Below are 24,376 nucleotides of genomic sequence, written 5' to 3' on the forward strand. Positions count from 1 at the left end.
CTTATTGATTATGTTGTCTTCTCTCATTTTAACCTTTGCCTCGAAACACTCTTGCCATCACAATTAGCAAGCTTAGTGGTCTTTAACGTTTTTGTTCCTTTGCATCCATTTGTTCCTTCCCAATAATAACAAACCTTACCTCTTTCCACACTCTGGGGAAAATACCACTGGACAGCAAGTTACCATACAAATGCATCATCGATTTTACACATACCTCCACAAATACTCTTCCTACATAGGTAGTAACCCATCTGTTGCCTATTCTGTAGCAGCTCAGACTTCCTTTTCAGTTGGTTCAGAAAACACTCCAATCTGCCGCAGTTTCTGAGATTATTCTTTATTTCGTCGCATGAAGAGGAGCTTTATCTCACTCCCGCAGACGTTCCTTATCTATCGGAGGAGACCCAGTAACCAACAGATGGCACTACGCGACGTATCTTTATTCATCTTCTCAAATAGCCTTGCCACTAGTGATGTTGATTATAGTTACTTTCGAGTATTCGTTACAAATCGTTACTTTTGTATAAAGTAATCATTTACAGTATTCGTTACTTTGATTACTATGATTACTTTTGTTACTTTTGTATTTGAGTACCGGTAATCATATCAGTTTAATACATTGACAACCGGACTATTCAGAATAGCAGCAAGCAAAGTTAGGATAGCCATGCTGATCGCCAACATCCGGAACGGATAGGCACCTTACTTTGATTACTTTTGTTACTTTTGTATTTGAGTACCGGTAATCATATCTAGAATCGTATTTCTCAGTAGGTAGCTATTTTGTATAGGTATTCCGATATAACAACGACCTTCACCGATTTGTTTAAGGGATAAAAATTATTTGATTACTATGATTACTTTTGCACTTGAGTACTAGTAATCATATCGAGAATCGTATTTCTCAGTAGGTAGGTATTTTGTATAGGTATTCCGATATAATAACGACCTTCACGAAGTACGAAGTAATCAGAGTAATCAAAGTAGATACAATAGTCGTTACTCGCTCTGTTACGATTGGTATGAAGTAATCAGAGTAATCAAAGTAACGATTTGCCTCTCTGTATAGTAATCGATACTTTCGGTATTCGTAAGTAACGAGTACTTTGTAATGAATAGTTACTTTTTCAACATCACTACTTGCTACGCACTCATTTGTATGTTTTAATTTCTTCTTCTAATATATTTCAACCACTATTTGTGCTTTAATTTCCTCTTTTAGTATATATAATATATACCGGTCTTTTTAGGCGTCAACGCGCTTCCAGTAGGGATCTATGGGGAGTATCACCGAGTCGCAAACCCTTATCCCTTGCCGTACTGCTCCCTCATAGGCTGATCAGACGCCCGCATATTCCAGTCTAAGCGCCAGATTCATATTTAAAATTTGATACTGACGCGTTAGCCTTTTTTGTTTTTCCGATGACCTGGGTGGGCTTTAACTCGCATACCTCACGGAGATGTGAAGTGCTGTCAGCCGCTGGTCGCACTGATCCAATCGACTCTTTTAGTATTATTTCAACAAAAACAAAGATAGTCAGACGTACAGAAAAGTATAACAAACAAATAACCTACAAAACTAAACACTCGAAAGAAGAATGGTTAAAATAACAATATACGAAAATAGAAGAATGCCAGAAAAACCAGTCTCTAGTCATAAGCTCGAGAACCCTATAAATTATAAAAAATATTACCTTTTATATCTCTATGGACAATTTTCTGATCGTGTAGATACTTCAATCCTTCCAGTATTTGTTTTGTATAGTAGGCCATAGTATGCTCATTGGATTTTAAAGGACCCCATTTTGATCTTAATAAGGCACTAAGCGAACCTCCAGGTACTTGTTCCATAAAAATCTTAAAATAATTATCCTCGGACAGGGAACCCAGGTACTGTACAATATTTCTGTGACGTAACTGGGAATGAAGACGAATCTCTTCATGTAGAGGTTGTACAGCCCCTAAATTTTTTTCAGGTACTTCTTTAACTGCAATACGTACCTGAAAAAAAAATAAATATGTAAAAAATTGATTTAAAAAAATAATTCTAGAAAGCTATTTATTCAAAGGAACACCCTGCTAATTTACAATGAGTTGGCATGTTTACAAGGTTGTATCATATCTCGTTTATGCTTACTTGTGTATTGAGATCCCGAGCAGCATAGACTATTCCATATGTTCCTTTTCCTAAAAGGAGTTTTTTGCCTATTTCATCTCTTTCGTATTCATATTTAATATCTCGAGGGGGTTCTGATTCTACCAGACCCTCTTGATGATTGGTAAGTTCGAGGATAAGTTTATAAAAACATTCTCTGAAAATATTTGTAACATATAAATAAGGGAAAGCATTTTGTAGTTATAACATACCGACATGACTCTGACGGAAAAAATATTTGAAAATCATCTGAGTTGTGATGGACATAGAGAAACAGGCATCTTTCATCTCTTTTATAAAAGCTAACACTTCTTATTTGATTTGCTGTAAATTCCCAGTCGTGTATTTGTTTACACTCTCCTCTCAAACTCCGATCGCAAAGATTGTTTACCTAAAATATATAATTATACTCTGGGCTAATTAGCAAAATACAAGGAAAAGTTATTTACCAGCAATTTTATTGCTGGAATCGAATCTTATTATTGTATGTATTAATAATATAGATATGCAAAGTCCGCAGATAGTGTGCTACTATTTTTATAAACAAAACGGCGCCCGAAAATCGTGTTTTTTTCAATTTTTGCTCTATAACTCCAAAGATTTTAACTTTAGACCAAAAACACCCAAATAAAAATTCATATTGTGTTATAATAAATAAATTAATTTATTATAACAAAAAAAAAGCAAGTTTGACATTTAATAATGCGTTTTGCTATTTTTGGCAATTTTCACACGTATTATCAATAGTTTTTATTATAATAATATATGTTATGAGGATTATAAAGATATGAAAATTGGTGTGGAGAAAGAGGATAAAAATAAATAGGTGATGGTTTGAAAATTATGATCCTATTGTCTATATCTTTGCCGTAAATTTCGTTCAACTTTGACCGGTTGTGTCTCAGGAACCACTCGTCATAATTAAACGTTTTTTCTTTTAGAAGAAGCGTCCTGCCGCTGTCTTTCGAATACCGTTTTCATAATTTAATTTAGTTAATATTTCCCGAGATATTCTATTTGTTTATAGGCCAAAAAATTGTTTATAATTTTAAAATATTCCTGAGGCCGCTTAAATAGTCCAATTTCAATTCTGTAAAGTACATTAGATAGGTATAGTGTCTTTTTATGAAAAAATCATAGCTATTTTTTAGCATCATAATTATTGTCGTTATTATAGCGACCGTAAATTTTAAATTAACATTTCAATTTTTGCTAAACTGTTTATTAAATTTCCATCAGCTTCTGGAATTATAATATATTCGGAAAGGGCTTTTACGTTACCAAGTTATTTAATTATTGATTAACAACTACTTATCTAAAAGTTTAGTTGAAAATTAAAGATTTTGTTGGAAAACCCCGCTTTTTCCGGGGAAAGTTTGCGTCGAAGTAAATCGGAAAAAACACGTCTCTATGCAGAATTTAATTGCGGTGAATTTTTATTTGAGTATTTTTGGTATAAAGTTAAAATCTTTGGAGTTATAGAGCAAAAATTGAAAAAAACACGATTTTCGGGCGCCATTTTGTTTATAAAAAAAGTAGCACACTATCTGCGGACTTTGCATATCTATATTATTAATATATTATACAATAATAAGTTTCGATTCCAGCAATAAAATTGCTGGTAAATAACTTTTCCCAAAAATGGCCTATTCTCCGATAATCAGCCCAGACTATTAGTATCGATAGTAAGATATAAATAAATATATTACAGCGATAAATATAATGAAGCCTTTGAACTCTGGCTTTATAGAACGATCTTAAAAATACCTTGGACAACCCACATCACTAACAAAAAAGTCCTGAGGAGAATAGGTACAGATAGGGAGCTGCTAAAGATAATCAAAGTTAGAAAAATTAGCTACTTAAGACCAGTGGCGGTTCGTGACCTCAGTATACTTTACTATACTCTACATATTATATCGAGGGTATACGAGCAGATTGCACTAAGTCAAAAATCACTGTTTTGAGAAAATCAAGTTTTAGTAAAATTTTTAAATATAAATCAAAATTACACAAAAAGTATTACTTTTAGTTTAATTCTATTAATTGTATAGAAATAGTAATGGTATTTTAAAGAATGTGGTATATTACAACAACAGTTATTGTTTTTGGTTAATTAGTAATTATTTTTTTAATAAATAATGAACTGACAGTGCATTCTGCTTGTTCGTAATGTTACTATTTTACACAAGTAGACAGACAACAAATCCCATTTTAATGTTAATTTTAGTTGTATCAATTTTACCATTATAATGTTTTATCCTATAATCTTAGACAACTAGAATTTCGGCATTAAAAAAATCCTCTTGAAAAATAAAAATAAAAAAGAACAATAGAAATTTTCAGATATTTAAATACTAGATACAAAAAATACAAAAAGCAAATAGATAATTAGTCTTCTTTATCTAGACCAGGGCATTTAGGATTTTTAAATACTGCACATAGAAACTTGTAACTTTTTGAATTGTGTTCAAGATGATGTCAGAAAAAAATCTACAATAGAAAAATGGATGAAAATGCATACTTGCATTTTAAAAGTGCAAAGAATGCATCCAAAGGTGCATAAACATATCCAAATAAGTGTATTGAGGGTCAGTTTTTGTCACTCGATGGTTCTTTTGTCGCTAACGCCATCAGAACCGACCACCGCAGCACATGGTGCCCAGGCTCACTGCTAAGGCACATGATCTGGAGTTTCGTGGGTTCTCGTCAAATTGATGCAAACGATTACTCGAGGGGTTTTTGGACCGCTGAATAAGAATACGACATCAGAACCGACCCCCGATGAACAAACACCCTCCAAAATCGATAAGGTAACTTGCCTTAGCAGTGACCTTGGGCACCAGGTGGTCCGGATTCGTCTCTGATGGCGTATTCGTATTAAGTGACCCCAAAAACCGCCTAGTAATCTATTTGCTTGCATTAAATGCCGAAATCCCTCGAAACTTCGAAGATGGCGTATGACCATAGACACCAGGTGTCCGTTCTGAAGGTATATTCGTCTTCGGCACACCCAAAGACTCCCTGAGTAATCTATTTGCATCAATTTAATGCCTAAAACCCTCTAAACTCCAGAAGATGATGTGCCTTAGCAGTGACACTGCGCCCTAGGTACCCCGAGGGTCGGTGTTGATGGCGAATTCGTATTCAGCGACCCCAAAAGCCACCGAGTGACAAAATCTGGCCCTTAATTATCTTGACATGTCTATGCACTTTTGGATACATTTTATGCAGTTTAAAATGCAATTATACATTCCCATTCATTTTTCTATTGGAGACTTTTTCCCGACATTATCCTGAACACAATGCAAAAAGTTGCAAGTCTTTAGATGCTGTATTTAAAATCTATTTACTTTCTCTTAAAAAGGTTTTCTTTTTTCATACATTAACCTTTTGATTAAACCTAACGATAGGTATACAGATTATACAACCAGAATGTTCTAAGTCAAAGTTAATATAGTGTTGTATGTTCGGTTTTCGCAAAAATAGTACAAGCAGACTGCATTAAGAGTACTTAATGCATTCTGCTAGTAAATGAAACAATCAAACTGACTTAGTATTAAATTTTTTTCTGTTATTATAATAAGTACGACTTAGTGTGTCTTTGCAGTATATAGAGCATACCTTTTTATATACGACTGCATTAATAGCTGAATAACTAAAAAAATTGACTTAGTGCGTTCTGCTGGTATACCCTCGATATACTCGTATACCTATATAAACAGTGTGTCGCATTTAAGATGAAGACATCCCTATTTATATTGCGGCTATCAAAATAAATACAGATTTAAAATTTTGCAGTCAAGCAAGTGTCATTTTCACATTTTTTAAGATAGTCTAGTCATAGTCAACTCAAATTTAAATTTTAAACTCACTAAACTTTTAAACTTTATCTACTGCGAATCTAAAAACCGGGCGAATTTTCGATATTTTGCTTCGCGTTAGAGATATCGGAAAAAGTTATTTGGAAAAGTTGTTCCAAATATTATTCTAACCCCACGTACCAAATTTCATGACAAAATTCGCACTTTTAGTTTTTTCAGTATTTGTAGTCAGGATACTAAAACATACAATTGGCTATCCCGAGATGCAGCCCGGGACAACAATTGTCGAAGGCGCAAAAAATGTAGCCTAACCTAGCCCCAAAAAGTTCCCGGAAATTCTCGTCCACTACGGCTAGACAATAAAGAACTTGAAGAACTATATAACGAACCACAAATAACGACGGCAATCAATGCACAAAGAATACTATATTTAGGACACATTGAAAGAATAGGAAATGTAGACAAAAAAAGAGATGGAAGGACAGCGTATATGAAGACTAAAAAAAACTAATATTGATAATTGAAAAGAAAGCATTGGATAGAAAATAATGGTAGGAAGTGGTTAAGAAATGTATGGATAACTACTGCATTTAACGGAAATACACACACCGGCAAAATTAGGCTAACACCTTAAAAATGGGACATGTTTGATGTCTCGATTCTCCTAATCCTGTTGTTCGATTTGAGTGATTCTTTTAGTATGTTATAGCCTTATTAGTTAAGAATATCGGTGTAATAATATTGTTGCTAGACAGGTAAATGTCATTTTATACCGGGTGTTACAATCATACTGTGTTTTTTTCTTAAAGTTCGGAACACCCTGTGGAATATCCTAGCATATATAAAATATTAAAATTAAAACTAGATTGTAGACTTAGGCTTTCTTAACATTTTCTTTTGTGATTCATTTGCTTTTGTTGTAAAATAAAAAAAGTTATGTGCTTTAACAACTAGCCATGCTTTTTATCAATAAATCCTCATAGTAGGGGAGGAAAGTATGCTAAATTTGCAGTTACTCGAGCGTTATTAGGACCTATTTCATTGTGAAGAGTGGGTGCTAAAACCAAAAAAAAGTTAAGTTAAGTTTTGCATAAAGCGTGGGACTCTCCATTTTTTAATTTAATTTTCCATTTTCACCAATCGTTTTTTCCGATTATAGGAAATATAGGCTATATCTATCCATAATTGGAAAAAATGTTGCGAATAAAAGTTGCTTATTTTTACGTCAAGGATCCTATTTAAGATTTTAAAGTAACCCCCCACTCCACCTCCGTGGGGGGTCGTGTTTGGTGCCATTCGGTGGATTTTTGAAAAATATTGAATAGGTGTATTTTGCAGTTTTACGATCTGATGTTCATTTCGCGAAATATCGCAGGGCTCGTATTTAAAATTTTTAATTTACCCCCCACCCCTCTCCGTGGTGTGTCACGAGCCCCCATGGAGGTGGGGTGGGGGATTTAATTTAAAATCTTAAATAGGAGCCCCCAAGTTTTATTTCAGATTTGGATTCTTTACGTAAAAATAAGCAACTTTTATTCGACACATTTTTTCGAATTACGGATAGATAGCGCTATAATCGGAGAAAAATTATTGTTTCAAATGGAAAACTAAATTAAAAAATGAAAAGTCCCCCACTTTATGGAAAACTTAACTAAACCTTTTTCTGATTTTAGCACATACTCTTCACAATCCAATAGGTCCCCATAACGCTCGAGTAACTGCAAATTTAGTATACTTTCCTCACCTACTACGAGGATTTATTGATGAAAAACATGGATAGTTGTTAATGCACATAACTTTTTTATTATCTTACATAAGTAAATGAATCAAAAAGGAAAATGTTAAGAAAGCCTAAGTCTACAATCGAGTAATAATTTTAATATTTTACATATGCTAGAATATTCCACAGGGTGTTCCAAACTTTAAGAAAAATAACTTAGTCTGTCTAGCATCTAGCAAAAATAACTGTCTAGCAACAATATTATTACAACGATATTCTTAAATAATAAGGCTATAATATACTAAAAGAATCACTCAAATCGGACCAGTGGTTTAGGAAATTCAAGACATCAAACATGTCCCATTTTTAAGGTGTTCGGCTAATTTTGGCGGTGTGTTTAAAAATATTTTTATTTGACGTTTTGATTTCCAGCTCAAAAATCGTTCGCAAAACAAAAAGTAGACATGTCTTTTACTTGAAAATGAAAAAATCTAATAGTTTATTTTATGGCAGGATTTTATTGGACGAAAGTTCACTGGGTTCTTCTTCTTGGTGTGCCTATCCGTGACGAATGTTGGCGATCATTATGGCAATCTTCACTTTATCTGCAGCAACGCGGAAAAGCTGCACAGATGTTGTGGATCCAGGTTCTGAGGTTCTTTAACCAGGTTCACTGGGTTACATGGACTCAACTATAACTGAATAATACACAAATAACGATAGCTTTTTTGAAAAGCAATCACATGCTATTATTATGTTTTCTGACATGTATTCTTAATAAATGTCAAAATCGATTGATCTCATATAATAAAATAAATTATTCGCAAATAAAGTCGTCACAGAAATGAACTCCAAAAATACCGACAATACCATTTTTAAGTCCTCTACTTTAAAATGTTTAATATTCGCGGTGTGCAAGTACTTGGAAGGGAATTGAGAAACGATCGTGCGCGAATAGCGGAGAAATATTGCAACTTTCTTAAATAATTCATATTGTCAATTGAAATTGTCAAACTGACGTACATTTCATATCTACTGTCATTGAAGAAGAAAAATTATATGTTGCTCCACAATATTGATATGATATTATTATTTGAAGGTAAATTTAATTAATTGTATTTTGCTTGCAGTACTGCATTTTAATAACTAATTTTCTTCTTCTTCTTCCTTTATTAGGTTATATCCCTCGGGATAATTCGCCCAGCTTACACCTGGGAAATACTCTTGTCTTGCTCTGGGCAATCGAATATTTCCAAATATATATGCTAAAGCCTCAATTTTTTTTAAATATAAGTAGGAACATCTTCTTATAGGGCCAGACAGTCCCTACAGGAAAGGCAATATTATAACATAAGGGTTAAAACTATTATCGTTTGGAGGTCTAATATTTTTTATATCTTTATCTTCTTAATTTTTTTAATTCAAAGTTGGGAATTGATTAATTTATAAGTTAAGTTTAGCCAAGTTAAGGAATTTAAGGATCAAGTTAATCCTACGTGGATTAAGGTTGGACATAAGTAGGCAAATTTCAATGGGGGTAGGGATATTTGTTTTAGCTAATAAAATCTTATTATGTTCCACAGTCCACTCTATTCTGTTCTTTATAAGAGTTTCGAGCATTTTGTCTACACATGAAGAAAGAGCTATTGGTCTAAAGTTTAACGGATTATTACAATCTTTATCTTTTTTTATTATAGGTAAAATTACTGATTGTTTCCACTGAACATGAACTATACCCGTTCTAAGACTTTCATTGAAAAGTTGAATTAATAACAAAGATCCAACAACGGGAAGATTTTTTAACATGGAGTAGGAAATCTGATCCAAACCAGGAGCCGAGTCAGATTTAATTGAGAGGGAGTTCTGATACTCGTCGAGAGCAAATGGCGGTTCTAGGGCTTGAGGTAATAACTAATTTTATTTACTACATACAATTGTTTACGTTTTAATAACATAACCTGAATCTTATTTTTTCTTATTATTTTTTTGGACTATGGCCTTGACAATTATCCAGTAACCAGGACTAATATAATTGGCCAATATAATTAAAAGTGCGAATAAAGTTGCAGAGCGTAGAAATAGGTGTCGCTTTGCCGAACTTGCACGGTCCCAATAGATGATTGAGGAAGATAAAATAACTATTATTAACTATTAGATGAGTTTTTCTTTTCCAAGTAACAAACAAAATTAAACTTAAAAAGTTCCTTTATTATCGGGATATAAGATTAGAACTACGCTTAAGGATGCTTCGGTGTTACATGTTAACTACTGTACAGTAAGGGGAAAAACCCTTACTGTATAATATAATATGTATCCAAAATATGTATATAGTTTAAGCATAATTAGGTCGATACAGAAGATGTTTCTATAATCACAAACAAAGCGAAGCAATCAACCAGGTTGATTGATGGAGTTTGTTTGGGTAACTTCGCTAGTAAGTAACGATACTCACGTACCGGGTACTTTCAAAGTCCAAAATAAAGATTGATATAAAAGCCCGAAGAGAATTCGGTAAAAGAGAGCATTAATAGTTCATAATTAGTATTCACATTATAGTTAGCATTTGTGCGAGATGGGTGTCTGAACGACTACCCCGCAAAACAACATCTTCCCAACCTTACGATTATGGATGTTGTAAACCTTTAAATAAAAGTATAGTTTAGAGTCAGTGTTTCCCTAGTTCTGATAGTTGGCTCCCTTTCCGTCCCTTAAGGACCCAACACGACACTACTATTATTTATGGCTTGGAAGCGTAGACATTAAAATAAGTCCATCTGAATAAGTAGGCCGCCTTTGAACTTTGGTGTTACAGAAGAATTCTACGAATATCATGGATTCAAAGATTGTCAAACGTGGAAGTAACTCGAAGGATAGGAAATGAAGGGGAAATAATATTAACTATCAAAAGACGAAAACTTGAGTACTTAGGACATGTGATGAGAGGGCAAAAATACTAATTGTTACAACTTATTATGCAAGGCAAAATCCGAGGAAAGCGAAATGTGGGAAGACGAAGAATATCCTGGCTTAAGAACTGAAGGGAATGGTTTAAATGCAGTAGTGCAGAACTATTTAGAGCGGCAGTCAACAGTGTCTTCATAGCCATAATTTCCAACCTTCGATAGGAGATGGAGCTTAAAGAAGAAGAAGAAGAAGTAACAAAACAAATAATTCGTTTAATTTGTAATTTGAGAACGATTTCCGAGGTGGAAATCGACATCTTAAATATAAAATATTTTTAATTAAAATTGTAAATTGTTTTTGTCAAATATAGTATTTAAAGCAAAAAATTTAACCTGTGGTAACTTACCTGCAGAGTTTGAGGGTCTGCTCCTAAATTAATACACACATAACTAGGCATCAATTCCTTACTGGGCTCCAAAATTAAAGCTGGGAATCTGAACGCTTCTTCCTGCTCTTCTTTCGTCGCTTCCAGAAAAAATTCCATCCAGAAGTGAAATATTTGTTCTTCTGGACTAACTGCCTCCTCAGATTTTTTACGAAATCTGTCTATGAGCTAGAAAATAAATATATTCGTTTACAAGAATAAATTATTATTAAAAAAAAAAAAAGAATGTGTGTGTACTTTGCACGCACGTAAGAAGTTATATTTCTATTATATGATTTCTTAAAAATAAATATACTTTAAACAGTTTGTTTTAATTTTTTTTAAAGACCAAACTAATTTTGTGCTTACCGCTTTCAAAAAAATAAAAAAAAGTATAGGATTGCTCCGGATTCGAACTCAAGACCTCTCGATCTCTGGCCGAATGCTATACCAAATACGCTACGAGGACTGTGTCTGTATCGGTTCGGACGTACCTAATGACAATTCACGGTAACAAACAGGCAAGGTGAAGTATAATAAATATACAATAAAATGTTTTAATAATACTCATCTTACTCCTGAGGAAGACAAATCCAAAGACACAAAAATTATAATAAATATATTTACTAAAAACACTAATATATTCTTTTCACGCCTTTTCTTGCACTGATATATTTATATACTTCGTCTAATTTACTAACCGTTGCACGTCATCCGCGTCATAGCCTGTGACGTCGCATGATACCAACACGAAATATTTGGCGGTAGGTGTGTTCTTTTTTAGTATCATTTTGCCGAGTATACTGGAATTACAGCCACTAGACATATTTTATTATATTCTTCTTCTTCTTTTATATAGGCAGTACTGCCTGTTTTTCTTCAACGGTGCCTTTCATTCTGCCCCTAAGTTGTCATTCCATCTTTTCCTTGGGCATCCTATACTTCTCCTGCCTAACGGTGACTTGTTCCTGGCTATTCTTACTATCCTTGATTCAGACATCCTGCTTATGTGCTCATTCCACTCTTCTTTTCTGTTCTCTACCCAGGTATTTATATTGTCTACCCCAAATATGGGTCTGATTTCCTCACTTCTTACCCTATCCTGTAGTTCTTTTCCAGCAATCCTTCTTAAGATCTTCATTTCGTTGGTTTCCAGATGTCTTCGTGTTTTGCTTGTATCTGGTCTTGTTTCGGCCGTGTAAGTCATAACTGGCATAATAACTGACTTATATAAATATTTGGGCCTTTGTTTCCAATCTTAGGTGTTTGTTTTTCCAAATTGTGTCATTTAGGCATTCGGTCATTCTACTGGCTTTAATTATTTGGTCTTTTACCTCTTCTTCGATATTGTTGTCCGCTGATAGATTAATTCCCAGATATTTGAAAGTCATTACTTGTTGTATAATTTGATTGTCTAACTCCAATTTGCATCTTATTGGTTCTTTGGCAATTACTAAGCTTTTTGTTTTTTGGGCTGACATTTTCATATTCATTTCTTTTGCGTTAATGTTGAACTCGTGCAATAATCTTTGTAGGTCGTCTTCGCACTCTGCTACTAACACGGTGTCATCAGCGTAACAGTATTTTTATCTCTCTATTGCCCATTTTGTACCCTCTTTTTTTCTTCACTTGTTTTATTATTGCATCCAATATTATGTTAAACAGTAGAGGGCTTAGCGAATCTCCTTGCCTGATTCCTGTGTTTGTTTCTATGGGTTCTGTTATTATTCCATTGACTTTCATTTCTATTTTATTTCTTACATATATGTTTTCTATCAGTTTTATGATACCCAGTGGTAAATTTTTCTCATATAGTAGGTGTATCACATCTTTTAATTGGATTCTATCAAACGCTTTCTCTAGGTCTATGAAACAGAAAAAGGCTGGTTTGTTATATTCTAATGATTTCTCCGCTATTTGCCTTATCACAAAAACTGCATCGTTACATGACATATTTTATTATATAGACATATTTTATATAGACATATTTTATTATATACGCGTAGAAATAATATTTGAAGATTTCTATTAATGTTAACCTAAAGAAATACACAATAATATGTTTCATTTAATTTGTATAAATGGATTATAAAGCGTTTTTATGAAGCACATTTGTTCGGAACACACTGTAACTGTAATCGAATGAAGGTGACATTTTAGAATAAATTGGTAACATTTATTTGACAGTTGCGGTAATGGCACTTCATATTTGTTTATATTCTTTACTATAAGTATCTGTTCTATTATATTTACTGTTTTTATTATTTACTTTACTATAAAAAGATCCTCCACTATAAAAATATAAATTTCACCTAATTTTATCACGACTTGGAATAATCGAGGTATCTGACAACTTTTTTAGTTGTTATTGTAGACATATACAAAGAAACCTTCTGCATATACAAAGAAGACATACATATGTTGCTAGTAGGTACAAGCAAAATATTGTCAAAATAAATAATATAGATCAATTTTCCCTCAAGGTATCTGAGTTAACCTATGGTGGAGACAGTTTTCCAAGCGTAAGTAACATGGACATAGTTATTTATCGTTTTTATAGGACGATTTATAGTATTTAACCATTGTTTTTGTCTCTCAGATGATAACTTATTTAGGTGTTTTATGCTTAAAATGTAACACTGATAGTAACCTATAAAACTGAACTTTATCATGATAACTTCCCATTCCACACTTCAAAACACAACAGAAATGAGGCATATTATCTTTTTAAATTAATTCATACAGTGAAAATGTTAAATTAATCCTTTTACAAAAAAAATTACAACCAAACGCAATTAAAATTATCTAAAACACGTTAAGAACTGATAGAATAACGTTTGTTTGCCTCCTAGACGCCATATTGATTTAATTTTGACAGCATGTTGGTTCAAATTTTTTTTTTATTCGTAATTCTAAACTTGTGCATTTGTATGTTAATGAATATGGAATAGTATACGTAAAATTATTGAAGTTATACTCCTTTAGGCGCGATTGGGAGTGGATTTTTATTATTCTGCGCGCAAGCGCACACGTTTAGCAAAGTTCGTAGCTAAATCTTTCAAGTTATGTATGTATCAGTCCAAAAAAGGTGTGGAAAGAATATATTAGCGTTTTTAGTAAATATATTTATTATAATTTTGTGTCTTTGGATTTGTCTTCCTCGGGAGTAAGATAATACGTATTATTAAAACATTTTTACATTTATACTCCACTTCGTCTATTTGTTACCATGATTTGTCATAATGTCCGAGAAACCGTATAAACAGTGACGTCGTGGAGTCGTGGGTCATTGATTCGACTACAGATCGAGAGGTCCCGGGTTCAAATGCGGACAATTGTTCTTTTTTTAATTTTTGGAAAGTGGTAAGTATTAAAATTAGTTTAATATTTAAATAAAATAAAAATAAACTGTTTAAAGTATTATATTTCGTTGAAATGATTTAATAGAAGTATGACTTCTTACGTGCGTACAAAGTACACACACATTCTTTTTTATTTTACTTATACTTTTTCTAAACTGTATATTATACATGTATATTCTTTTTTAACTGTATTTTCTAAACTGTATATTCTTTTTTATTTTACTTATACTTTTTCCAAACTGTATAATATACAGTTTAGAAAAAGTATAAGTAAAATAAAAAAGAACGTGTCTGTGTACTTTGTACGCACGTAAGAAGTCATACTTCTATTAAATGATTTCAACGAAATAAAATACTTTAAACAGTTTATTTTTATTTTATTTAAATATTAAACTACTTTGAAACTTTGAACCCGGGACCTCTCGATCTGTAGTCGAATCAATGACCCTCGACTCCACGACCTATATTATATGTGTGTTATGTTGTGTATAATCCGTATTTTTTAATTTCTAACGTCACAATTGGGAGTACAAAAATTGCAACGTGTTAAGATATACAGCTGCAAATAGGAAATTGGAAAAGCAAGACCACCTGACCAAATCGGTCAGCTAGACTGTCAGGATGACTCATTTTTGTTGTGCGACAAGCCTACACACGCTCCAACAGTCAGACCCAACGCTGTCAGCTTCGACAGTCAGGTGGTCAGGTGGGGACGTGTGTAGCGCTTTTTAGGATTAGGTTTTTTAAAGTTTAACATTTTTTAAGTTAAAAAATGCTGTGAATACTAGTATTACCTACCTGTATGTTCCCAACAGTAGACTTAAGGTACCAGTTTGGAGGTTTTAACTTAAACATACAAGCTGCTGCTTGGGTTGCATTGCTGTAATGTTGGAAAAGAACGGATATTTCGAAAAAAGTGGCAACATCCCAGTAGTCGATCAACGAAGCTAAGCTGCCCTTTTTACCAATCAGATTATTTAATACCATGCCTATGTGTTGCAGTTCATCCGATTTGCCTATTTCCGCACCTTTGATGACTAAGAGTGTTGCCAGGTTAATGCCTGCAAAATAAAAGAAAAACAATTATTTATATAAAACATTAGTCACAATACTGTAATAAAATCTTCAAGTGAGTCTAAAAGGCTAATCTGAAGATCTACGGAGGAAAAAATGCTTACCCGCTTGAAACTGGCCTTATGATTATGAAGGAATAACTAAAGTTACAATTAAAAAACGGAATTTTTGGCACGAGTAGGGGAATTATGTATAGTTTTCTTAGCGTCTACTTCATTTTATTTTAGTTTAGTTTAATTTATTTTCTTTTATTTTAATTTACTTTAGTTTATTTTATTTAAATTTGATTTATTTTTATTTTCATTTATTTTATTCTAAGAAACACGCACGGACGCCGTTACTACTCCACGTAGTGAGTGGCAGTGGCGGATCCAGCATCGTTAAGAGGGAGGGATTGGCTAAATTTCTATAAAAATAAATTAATGTTTTTATAATCTTTATATATAATTAAAAAATTAAATCACTTGGTTTGAGAGGGAGGCCGATCTCCCCCGGCCCTAGATCTACCCACCTAGAGTACTTCTAGAAAACCCTGTTGAAACCTAGATTTCCATCTAAATCATTGCTATAAAATGTCGGTAAGCTTCAGTGAGTGAGCTACAATTTCTTTGGGAGTTAAATTTTCCAAATAATGTAAAAAACCAAAATTGGAATGAATGGATTCATATGCAGAAAGCTTCTAACTTAAAGAGGAAATGAAATGATCTATAATAGCGATAAAAATTTTTCTACAGAAGAAGAGTCCTAAATTTCTCTGATATCGTCATTTAAGTCCCTAAAATATTCCTTAAACGAATATAAATTCTTTAAATGATCTAAGTGCCGCCACTCTGAATTAAGGTCAATATTTGGAGATCTTGGAGAATACGACTGTGCCGTTTGTGCTCTCTAAGATTTCATTCCAAAACATTGCAAATATTCCTGTTTCTAGTAAACACATTCGATTATACAAACAATTTGCATCGCTTTGGGTTTCAAATTGTTGCTCATCGTCTAATGAAATTTTTTGGATAATGCTCCTTCGAGCATTATCGATTAAAGATTCGATTAACAAGTTGTATCTATACGTAGAGGAAGTGAAAAATACATATAGTCCTTCCAAGAAATAAAAAAAAAAATAGTATGGCAGCAGGACAACACTCAGCTGTAGCTTTTGCAACTAAATTTAGAGAGTGGGAGGCACACGGAATGCACAACGCCAAAATATTATTTTATCTAATTTTAGCCTGAACACCTCTGTATTTTTCACTCATAACTAATGCGTTGTCCTAGGACTGTCCCCTGCACTTTTTCAAATCAATATCTTCTTGCAATAATGTCATTAGAGTATTAAATAATATTTAATAGATATTTAATAATATTTAAGATTTATTATATCTTCTGCTTTATGACGATGATGTGGCAAAAATATGAGAAACCTTTCAACATTAGTGAAACCTTCCATGTAACGAAATATAACATTGATTGACAAAAATTATTCTATCTGAATAATGTGCCGATTTTTTTAAGTTTGAAGCTTTGTGGGGCCCCCGGAATGTGGGGGCATCTGCCCAGTCTGGGCATCCGCCAAGATCTTAAATCCGGCCCTGGCTCAGTAGGTAAATATCGAATGATCACTAGGGAATAGGGCCAACCAAAAATTTCCTAAAATACCAATAAACAAAATAATGATGATAATTTCCCATGAACATACATATCTGCTACCTTCTTTAGTCAGATCACAGAAAAATTTCCTGAATGATCCTATTACTCAAACACTAACGATATTAAAAATAAAACGGGATAATACCCGAAGGTTGGCTGTATACCATCTAGTTAAATAAAATTAACATGAAGTAAAACTCCCTAGTGTAGTTGGTATATTTAATAAAAATTCTAAAAAATTTTTAAAAATCCAAACGGATTACGTTCAAAACGTTTTCGGACTTATCAGTCCATCATCAGTGAACTCTCTGTCCTTGCTAAATAGCCACAATGCCAAACACTGGTCAAGATGTATGTTCTAACTACATGGTGAAATCTGATCTACAATTTGGCTTACATTGGATGCCAACGGATTAGTACTAGGTACATGATGCTCTACTCCATTAATTAAGAGATTTTTTATTATTAGGTCTACATTGAACTACGTTTAGTCTGTCAATTAACAGACATTGATTGACAGTCTAAACGTAGTTCAATGTAGACCTAATAATAAAAAAATCTCTTAATTAATGGAGTAGAGCATCATGTACCTAGTACTAATCCGTTGGCATCCAATGTAAGCCAAATTGTAGATCAGATTTCACCATGTAGTTAGAACATACATCTTGACCAGTGTTTGGCATTGTGGCTATTTAGCAAGGACAGAGAGTTCACTGATGATGGACTGATAAGTCCGAAAACGTTTTGAACGTAATCCGTTTGGATTTTTAAAAATTTTTTAGAATTTTTATTAAATATACCAACTACACTAGGGAGTTTTACTTCATGTTAATTTTATTTAACTAATGATATTTTTCCATGAAAATACTTATTTACAATTCTGTACTTACCGTTGAATTTCTACTTCACGTTGAATGTAAATCGACAGAAATGAGGCGAAAAGTATGTTTATATATTATTTTGAGAACGGATATATACTAGGTAAAATACTAATGTCCTAATAGTAATATAGCTATATAAGCATTATAAAATACCTGCGTATTCATTTGGTTGAACTTCGAAACCTTTCCTGTACCAATATATCGCAGCGTCCAAGCTTTTTGTGTCTTTATGATCAGATTCTGTAAACATATCCTTGTAAATCCTTCCACATAAGCATAGCATATCCGGAAAGTGATTTTCTTTCTACAAGTTTTAATATATTTTATCAATAAATTGTAACAGTAGGGCCAACGATGTAAAGGAGTCTCTATTATTCATTGCTGATAAATTAAATAGTTATTGTCGATTGTCGAAGAGCTTTTGACTGCGTTAACAATTAAAAGATGATCTAAATTCTGAGAAGAACTGGAGTTGACTAACAAGACTAGCGAATTATCTCAGAACTATATTGGCACCAAACGGCAACAATCTCGAAATAGCACACAGCATCCAAAGAATTACGAATCAGACTTAGCATCTAATTTTGATAATGTAGAACCTCTCGCAAAAGATTTTTTATAGCATTGAATTTACTCGCACAAGTTAGTAGATGGGATAGCAAGCTCAAAGGAAAACATTTCATTTCTCAACCACAAGTGTTGAAAAATTATAATACCTAATGAGAGGCGTACATCAACAAGACAGGGCCCTGATTCTAATTCAAATTTCGACTCAAAACAGGTCGCAATCAATATTGCGACGTTGAAATGCGACTATGCGATCCTTGTGGATTTCAGTTGAACTAACTAAAGGACCTCCGAAAATTCGGGTTTTCCAAACAAACTTTTTAATTTTCAACTAAAATTTTAGGGAAGTAATTATTTATCAATAATTAAATAACTTGGTGACACAAATCTTTTTTGTTGAAAAAAGATTTGTGTGTACAAAGAGGACCGGAATAAAAAGATAATGGTTCAAAGATTGAAATCCTGTTGTTTATAACTCAGTCACAAATGCCGGTCAAATTTGACCGGTTATACCTGGAACCACTCCTCGCAATTCAATTTTGTTTTTCTTCGAAAAAGGGCACAGAAGTCGTGCCCTTTTCAACAGCGTTAACGTAATTTAATTTAATCTAATATTTTCTAAGGGGTTCTATTTGTTTATAAGCCAAAAAATTATTGTTTCTTTGTAACATTCCTGAGACCGCTCAAATAGTCCAATTTCAATCCTGTAAAGTACGTTGAATAGGTATAGTGCTTTGTTTATACGAAAATCATAATTATTCTGGTGTATCATAATCTTTCTGGTTATTATTTCGATCGAAATTTTTTAAATAACATTTTAATTATTGCTAAACTATTGGTTAGATTGTCGGCGGCCTCCTGATATATAATCTACTATAAAAAATATTTCATGTCACCAATTTATTTAATTATTGATAAATACACACACACCGGCAAAATTAGCCGAACACCTTAAAAATGGGACATGTTTGATGTCTTGAATTTCCTAAACCACTGGTCCGATTTGAGTGATTCTTTTAGTATGTTATAGCCTTATTATTTAAGAATATCGTTGTAATAATATTGTTGCTAGACAGGTAAATATCATTTTATACCGGGTGTACCAAGCATACTGTGTTTTTTTCTTAAAGTTTGGAACACCCTGTGGAATATTCTAGCATATATAAAATATTAAAATTAATACTCGATTGTAGACTTAGGGTTTCTTAACATTCTACTTTTTGATTCATTTACTTATGTAAGATAATAAAAAAAGTTATGTGCGTTAACAACTATCCATGTTTTTCATCAATAAATCCTCATAGTAGGGGAGGAAAGTATACTAAATTTGCAGTTACTCGAGCGTTATGGGGACCTATTGGATTGTGAAGAGTATGTGCTAAAATCAGAAAAAGGTTAAGTTAAGTTTTCCATAAAGTGGGAGACTTTTCATTTTTTAATTTAATTTTCCATTTGAAACAATCATTTTTCTCCGATTATAGCGCTATCTATCCATAATTCGAAAAAATGTGTTGAATAAAAGTTGCTTATTTTTACGTAAATAATCCAAATCTGAAATAAAAATTGGGGGCTCCTATTTAAGATTTTAAATTAAATCCCCCACCACACCTCCGTGGGAGCCCGTGACACCCCACGGAGAGGAGTGGGGGGCAAATTAAAAATTTTAAATACGAATCCTGCGATATTTCGCGAAATGAACATCAGATCGTAAAACTGCAAAATACACCTATTCAATATTTTTCAAAAATCTACCGAATGGCACCAAACACGACCCCCCACGGAGGTGTGGTGGGGGGTTACTTTAAAATCTTAAATATGAGCCCCCAATTTTTATTTCAGATTGGGATCCTTGACGTAAAAATAAGCAACTTTCATTTGCAACATTTTTTCCAATTATGGATAGATATATCCTATATTTCCTATAATCGGAAAACGACGATTGGTGGAAATGAAAAATTAAATTAAAAAATGGAAAGTTCCACACTTTATGGAAAACTTAACTTAACTTTTTTTGGTTTTAGCACCCACTCTTCACAATCCAATAGGTTCCCATAACGCTCTAGTAACTGCAAATTTAGCATACTTTCCTCCCCTACTATGAGGATTTATTGATAAAAAGCATGGCTAGTTGTTAAAGCACATACCTTTTTTTTTCCAACATAAGAAAATGAATCAAAAAAGAAAATGTTAAGAAAGCCTAAGTCTACAATCAAGTTTTAATTTTAATATTTTATATATGCTAGAATATTCCACAGGGTGTTTCGAACTTTAAGAAAAAAAACACAGTATGATTGTAACACCCGGTATAAAATGACATTTACCTGTCCAGCAACAATATTATTACACCGATATTCTTAACTAATAAGGCTATAACATATTAAAAGAATCACTCAAATCGGACAACATGATTAGGAGATTCGAGACATCAAACATGTCCCATTTTTAAGGTGTTCGGCTAATTTTGCCGGTGCGTGTAATTACTTCCCTAAAATTTTAATTGAAAATTGCAGATTTTTTTTGGGAAAACTCGGATTTTCCGAGTAAAATTTTTGTTGAAGGAAATCGGAAAAAAATAACTTTGTGCAGAACTAAATTACGGTGAATTTTTATTCGAGTGTTTTTGGTTTAAAGCACACATCTTAGGAGTTACAGAGCACTAATTGAAAAAAAAAGAAGATTTATAAGGAGTGCTAATTTGTTTATAAATAAAATAACACACCTTATGCGGATTTGTCATACCCCCTATTACTAATCTACGCAAACTTAAGATTCGATTTTAGCAATAAAATAGCTCGTAAATAACTTTTCCCAAAAATGACATTTTTTGGATAATTTGCCCAGACTGTCAACAAACGTTACGGTGGTTGCATAGCGAATAAATCCAATAAACAGGAGGACCAACCCAAATTCTGAGCAGTGTCAAAATGATAACGTTAATATCCCCAGTTGGAACTAATATCGAAATGAATAAGAATCGCTATAAATTGCGACTGTCATGGAGGAGTCGAAATTAAATTGCGACCTCGAAATGAATTAGAATCAGGCCCCTCGACTGGTTTGTTGGAAACTACGCCATTAAATTCTGAACTAACAGTGGTATTGGTCAATGTTTACATGATTGATTTGGCATTAGTACATTCACGGATTCTCTCATTCCCAAACGAGTCAATAAGTCAAATATTTCTTAATTAGATTTTCGTCGGTCTGTAGTAGTTCCGTACCAAAAATTGACTCTTAATGCAAGAAGTAGAGTAAGAAGACCGAGTACATCAACATTCAAAGATATTGTCGGGAGTAAGATTCGATGGCGAAGGACACTTCAGGAAGAAGCGTGTAAATAACTAAATTATTGTAAAGCCAAACCACTAACATATTGTGAAAAATGTACTGTAATATGTGTAAAAATTATTTTGTACAATATCATAAGAAATAAAGTTATTTTTATTAGATGTACATAAAATTTTTTTAATACCCATAACTGTTTTTAACTTAGTCATACATATGTACCGGGTGTCCCAATAAGAATGGCTCTTGGCCATATATCAGGAACCGTTTATAGTATAGCTTGGAGAAAAGAATTTTATAACAAAAGTTGTATCGGGAAAAGCCTGGAAATTATTTTCATAATTGTAGGTTCACCGCTAGAGGGCGTAATTGAATATCAAACATTAAAAAATCTAAATTTTACAAAATTTTCCTAATGAAAGTGCACTGGAAATCCGATCATCATATTCTTCATAAAATTATGCGCATATTTGATTTCACAAGTTTAAGTCTACCTTTGCAAATAAGAGGTGGGGTGAGTGGGAACTTTGTTATGAAAAAAATGGCTATAAGTCCGCTTCTGCTAAATCGAATTTTGCAAACTTGGTCTTGTTGAAAACAGCTCTTTTTCGTCAATGTAAAAGTTATAATTTCGAACCAGCTTACTAAGTAATATGCGAGCTAGGAGGCGTTATTTAATTTTTTTCAGAAATCTAGTTTTCTTTGGAAAATATTAAATACACGTATGTATTTTTAATCCTATATTACAAAGTTAGACCAAATTAGCAACAGAATAGTGAAAACAGCATGTTGATACCTTTCTTCTATCTCGAGATATCTTACGAAACGTGTAAATTTAAAAACGTAACTGTTACTGTCACCGGTAAATGAAGTTAAGGAAAAGTAGTGTGCCGAGTACATCAACATTCAAAGATATTATCGGGAGTAAGATTCGATGGCAAAGGACACTTCAGGAAGAAGCGTGTAAATAACTAAATTATTGTAAAGCCAAACCACTAACATATTGTGAAAAATGTACTGTAATATGTGTAAAAATTATTTTGTACAATATCATAAGAAATAAAGTTATTTTTATTAGATGTACATAAAATTTTTTTAATACCCATAACTGTTTTTAACTTAGTCATACATATGTACCGGGTGTCCCAATAAGAATGGCTCTTGGCCATATATCAGGAACCGTTTATAGTATAGCTTGGAGAAAAGAATTTTATAACAAAAGTTGTATCGGGAAAAGCCTGGAAATTATTTTCATAATTGTAGGTTCACCGCTAGAGGGCGTAATTGAATATCAAACATTAAAAAATCTAAATTTTACAAAATTTTCCTAATGAAAGTGCACTGGAAATCCGATCATCATATTCTTCATAAAATTCTGCGCATATTTGATTTCACAAGTTTAAGTCTACCTTTGCAAATAAGAGGTGGGGTGAGTGGGAACTTTGTTATGAAAAAAATGGCTATAAGTCCGCTTCTGCTAAATCGAATTTTGCAAACTTGGTCTTGTTGAAAACAGCTCTTTTTCGTCAATGTAAAAGTTATAATTTCGAACCAGCTTACTAAGTAATATGCGAGCTAGGAGGCGTTATTTAATTTTTTTCAGAAATCTAGTTTTCTTTGGAAAATATTAAATACACGTATGTATTTTTAATCCTATATTACAAAGTTAGACCAAATTAGCAACAGAATAGTGAAAACCGCATGTTGATACCTTTCTTCTATCTCGAGATATCTTACGAAACGTGTAAATTTAAAAACGTAACTGTTACTGTCACCGGTAAATGAAGTTAAGGAAAAGTAGTGTGCTATGGAAAAAACAAAGGAACATTTTTCAGATATCAACGTACATAATAGGGCTTTCCAATGCTTCTTATTTCTTTCGAACCTCTGTTATATGTGGTACATTAATCTTATACACGAATTATACGATATTATGACACGAGGCTCGAAACAAATGAGAAGCGTTGAAAAGACCTATTAATTAAAGCAACAATAAGACAAACAACACTATAACATATAACAAAGAAATAAAAACAACTATTTAGTGATGACTTAAATGTTCAAATTGTTGCCCATCATTTTCGATGCAAGCATTTACTCTTTCTAGAGTAGATTGAACAGCAGTCTCAATTTCTGCTCTCGAAATGTTTTCTCGAGTAATGTAGTAAACTTGCATCGAAAATGATGGGCAACAATTTGAAGATTTAGGTCGTCACTAAGTAGATGTGTTTATTTCTTTGTTATATTTTGTGTTGTTTGTCTTATTGTTGTTTTAATTAATTATATACGTTTATATCTGGAAAATGTTTCTTTGTATTTTCCATAGCACACTACTTTTCCTTAACTTAGTTTACCGGTGACAGTAACAGTAAGCGAAAGGCCACACGGGCGATAATTTACGGCGCCGTAAGAGCATTGGTTGACTAACTTCTATTTCATCTACAACAATGCCTTGTCAGGTTTACGTGCTCTTACGGAGCCGTAAATTATCGCGTGTGTGGCCTTAGCCTTATGTTTAAAATTTATACATTTCTTA

At 32.9% G+C, this 24,376-nt stretch overlaps 1 protein-coding gene across 3 annotated transcripts in view; it reads right to left on the reverse strand.

Annotated features, from left to right (window-relative positions):
- The window catches only part of LOC114325202 (mitogen-activated protein kinase kinase kinase 15), a 166,081-nt gene that overhangs the window by 91,480 nt on the left and 50,225 nt on the right, over window positions 1-24,376 (reverse strand). For all 3 annotated transcript variants that reach the window (XM_050656826.1, XM_050656825.1, XM_050656824.1), the window contains exons 6-11: window positions 18,142-18,292; window positions 15,188-15,450; window positions 11,010-11,216; window positions 2,368-2,546; window positions 2,138-2,312; window positions 1,695-2,001 (exon numbers count right to left, since the gene is read on the reverse strand). In XM_050656826.1, the coding sequence (XP_050512783.1) occupies window positions 1,695-2,001; window positions 2,138-2,312; window positions 2,368-2,546; window positions 11,010-11,216; window positions 15,188-15,450; window positions 18,142-18,292 (1,282 nt within the window). The remainder of the gene's footprint in view (window positions 1-1,694; window positions 2,002-2,137; window positions 2,313-2,367; window positions 2,547-11,009; window positions 11,217-15,187; window positions 15,451-18,141; window positions 18,293-24,376) is intronic.

Source organism: Diabrotica virgifera, chromosome 7 (assembly GCF_917563875.1).
Source record: "Diabrotica virgifera virgifera chromosome 7, PGI_DIABVI_V3a".
NCBI lineage: Eukaryota > Metazoa > Arthropoda > Insecta > Coleoptera > Chrysomelidae > Diabrotica > Diabrotica virgifera.